Genomic DNA, 3,316 nt, shown 5'->3' with positions numbered 1-3,316 from the left:
TTCTTTTTTGGTTTAACTTTAAATGTCCGAAAAGTATGTTAAACGAACGAATTTTTGAGAAAATTTGACACCATTAAATTTGTCGCACCTTGAAGTATTTTTAACAATTTTTTGAAAATTTTTCATTTTTTTAAATTTAAATTTGAATTTTGAATTTGAAACGATTTGGTACCGGAACAAACCGGAACCGGACCCGGGACCGGTTCCCACCGGTTTTTGTAAACCCTGGTGCCGGTAGCTCAGCACTCCCGCCCGCGCACGACACCTAACCTAAGGCAACCGGCCCCGCCGCAGCCACCTGCCGGTCACCCACCGGCAGCCGCCGTCCTCTCGCATCTTCCGCCACGCGCGAATAAATAGCAAACACCTCTCCTTCTCCGCCATTTCTTTCCTGAATTCCCTTCCCGTTCGGATCGGGTCAGTTCTCCGTGTCGTGTCCAAATTAAAAAAAAAATCAGCTTCCTCCGTGTCGCCCTTCTCGCGGATTGTTGAAAGGCTGCTTCTTTCGGAGATTTCCGCGTGCTTCTCGTCGAGATTAGTCGACCAGTGTTTCGGATCGAGCTGCCCGGGGCTGGAGAAATTTTGAGGCCAAGAAGAGGTCGGAATCGGATCGGGAGTTCTTCGGGGTCGGGGAGTGGGCGGAAAGGCGAGGGATTTGGGAGGAGTTCGTGTCGCCAGACGCGGTGGGGGGGGGGGGGATCGATTGTTGAGCGGCGGGTTGGAGGCGGAGATGGGAGCCGGAGCTGAGGTCATGCATCAGGTCGTGCCGCTGCTGGAGGCACCGTTCCGCCGGTGCGTCGAGGTCATCGAGGAGGTGGTCGCGGTGGCGCCTGTGCCGGTGCAGGTGCAGGTGGCGGCGTCGCCGAAGTCGGTGGTGCAGGTTTGGTCTTTCTTGTCCTGTTTAATGTTTTGTTAAGAAATTATGTAGCCTCAAGTCATCGCATAAGAATTTTTTCTGTGCTGTAGTCAAATGTTTCTCGGATCATTAAGAGGGTAATATTTATTTAATAGTTACTCTGATTTCGAATATTTTCTCTAGTATTATAGGTAAATTGCAAGGATAGTTTGTCTAAATATTCAAAGGACGGGCGTTCTTTCACTTTTTTGTGTTATGGATTATGGCTTGTTGGAAGCGAACGGATTGATTTGGAGAGTTCATATTGATCAGTTGCGCATGTCAAATATGTAAAACTCCCCTAAATTCGTTGCTGAGGTCACCTGGATTTTCCATCTTCTGACGCATTGTTTGGCTCTGTCTTTGGAATTCATATATTGCCCAGCTTAAACATATGTTTTCCCCTAGAACAAAAGGACTAGTTGTTTGGTCAATTCAATATGTCGTAGTTGGCAGCTCTCATAATAAGAAAAGAAACAGACCTTTAGGTTTTGCTTTGCGGTAATTACTAATTAGACATTTTTGGAGAAGCAAATTTTAGGAGGTTACATTTTATACAACTGGAAGACACCATTGTAATTAACAGTTTTGTCTTTGATGCAGGAGTTGAAAAGATTTTCTAATGCTGGGGATAGTGTATCTGTGGAACCCCTGCAGTTTGTCCCAAGCATTCGATCTGGTAGCTTCGCTGATATTGGACCTAGGCGGTACATGGAAGATGAACATATTCTAATTGATGATCTTTCTGCTCATCTTGGTCCACTGCTTATGTTGTCAGCACCTAGCGCCTTCTATGGGGTACGTGCTGTGAATGCCGTTCAGCGAATTATATTCTTCATGTAAATTTCTGTACCCAATTTAACTGTGTGTGATTTTGCCTTTTAGGTCTTTGACGGGCATGGTGGTTCAGATGCAGCCGCTTATATGAAGAAGCATGCAATGAAGTTGTTCTTTGAGGATGCTGAATTCCCACAATCATCACAGGAAGATGAAAGGTTTGCTGAATCTGTTGAGGATTCAGTCCGCAAGGCTTTCTTTCGGGCTGACCTTGCTCTGGCTGATGATTCACTCATCAACCGTTCTTCTGGCACCACAGCACTGACAGCATTGGTCCTTGGAAGGTTAGTTGAATGTGAAAAACCAAGCCTCCTTGGAGTGGTTTGATGCAGTAGTACTCATGCTCTTTTGCTCTTTGTATCTTGCAGGCGACTTTTAGTTGCAAATGTCGGGGATTGCCGGGCAGTCCTTTGTAGGAAAGGCGTAGCAGTGGAGATGTCAAAGGATCACAGGCCAACATATGATGCAGAGCGTCAAAGGGTTATCGAATCTGGTGGGTATATTGAAGATGGCTACCTTAATGGAGTTCTCTCTGTGACCCGGGCTCTTGGTGACTGGGACATGAAACTGCCCCAAGGCTCGGCATCACCCCTCATTGCCGAACCAGAGATCTGCTGGACCACCCTCACCGAGGACGATGAGTTCCTGATCATTGGGTGCGATGGGATATGGGACGTGATGACCAGCCAACATGCGGTGAGCACAGTCCGCAAGGGGTTGCGGCGGCACGATGACCCCGAGAGGTGTGCTCGGGAGCTGGCAATGGAGGCGAAGAGGCTCGAGACCTTTGACAACCTCACGGTGATCGTGGTCTGCTTCATATCCGAGCTCAGCGGCGGTCCGGCGCCCCTAGAGCCGGCATCAAATAGTAGGCTAAGGTGCTGCAAGAGCCTGTCTCCGGAGGCACTGTCCAAGCTGAGGCGATGGCTGGACTCCGATCACTAGATCATTCTGCTGTAGAAGTGTAGAGGCCGAACTCTGTTTTGTGCTGCGGCCGTGTAAATATCGGTGCTGATGTTCGTCCCTCTATTAAGGCTGTGCTTACATGGCCAGCAATTTTGTAGTGAGTTCCTGGCGGCGAGGCTTTTCCTGCTGCTGCTGTTGTTTCTTCTTTTGTTTTACTCCATTTGTTGGATGTACATACCATTGTTTTGTCACTGTTCTCCGGCTCGCCAGAGGTTTTGTTCTGGTAACTAGTTTACAGCCCCGTTGTCTGCTGGGGTAGAGTTTTTAGCATCGCGGTGTTTACAGTCGGCTGTCAAATGATGTGATGCAAACCTGAATATCTGCAGCCAGGACTTCAGAGTTTGGCTTTCTTTGGAGAGCTGAGGACTTCAGAGTTTGGCTTTCTTTGGAGAGCTGTTCGGCGCTTGTCCCTGCACTCTTGTGCTGATATCCATCTATCTAGTGCTGGATTCTGGTGCGGTCAAACGTGGTTTTGCCATAAAAAGATATCTGCAAGCAGACGCAGTTGCTCGCTATTGGGCAGGAGCATGGTCGACGGCGCTGCCGAGAAGGGCAAGAGCAAGTTGCATTGGCTTAATGCGTTCGTATGTGGTGTCCGTCAGCGAAACGAAAGAAATC

General features: G+C 48.3%; 1 protein-coding gene across 1 annotated transcript; it reads left to right on the top strand.

The window, feature by feature from the left end:
• Window positions 1-344: 344 nt before the first annotated feature.
• On the top strand, window positions 345-2,980 carry LOC120706647 (probable protein phosphatase 2C 2). Its single transcript, XM_039991332.1, has 4 exons — window positions 345-880; window positions 1,499-1,693; window positions 1,781-2,016; window positions 2,101-2,980. Exons 1-4 carry the CDS (start codon window positions 731-733, stop codon window positions 2,675-2,677), a joined length of 1,158 nt encoding a protein of 385 aa, XP_039847266.1. The 5' UTR covers window positions 345-730; the 3' UTR covers window positions 2,678-2,980.
• The last annotated feature ends 336 nt before the right edge of the window (window positions 2,981-3,316 follow it).

Source organism: Panicum virgatum, chromosome 5K, assembly GCF_016808335.1.
Source record: "Panicum virgatum strain AP13 chromosome 5K, P.virgatum_v5, whole genome shotgun sequence".
Classification (NCBI taxonomy): Eukaryota; Viridiplantae; Streptophyta; class Magnoliopsida; order Poales; family Poaceae; genus Panicum; species Panicum virgatum.
The sequence above is the reverse complement of the archived record's forward strand: the minus strand, read 5'-3'. Positions and strand labels throughout refer to the sequence as shown.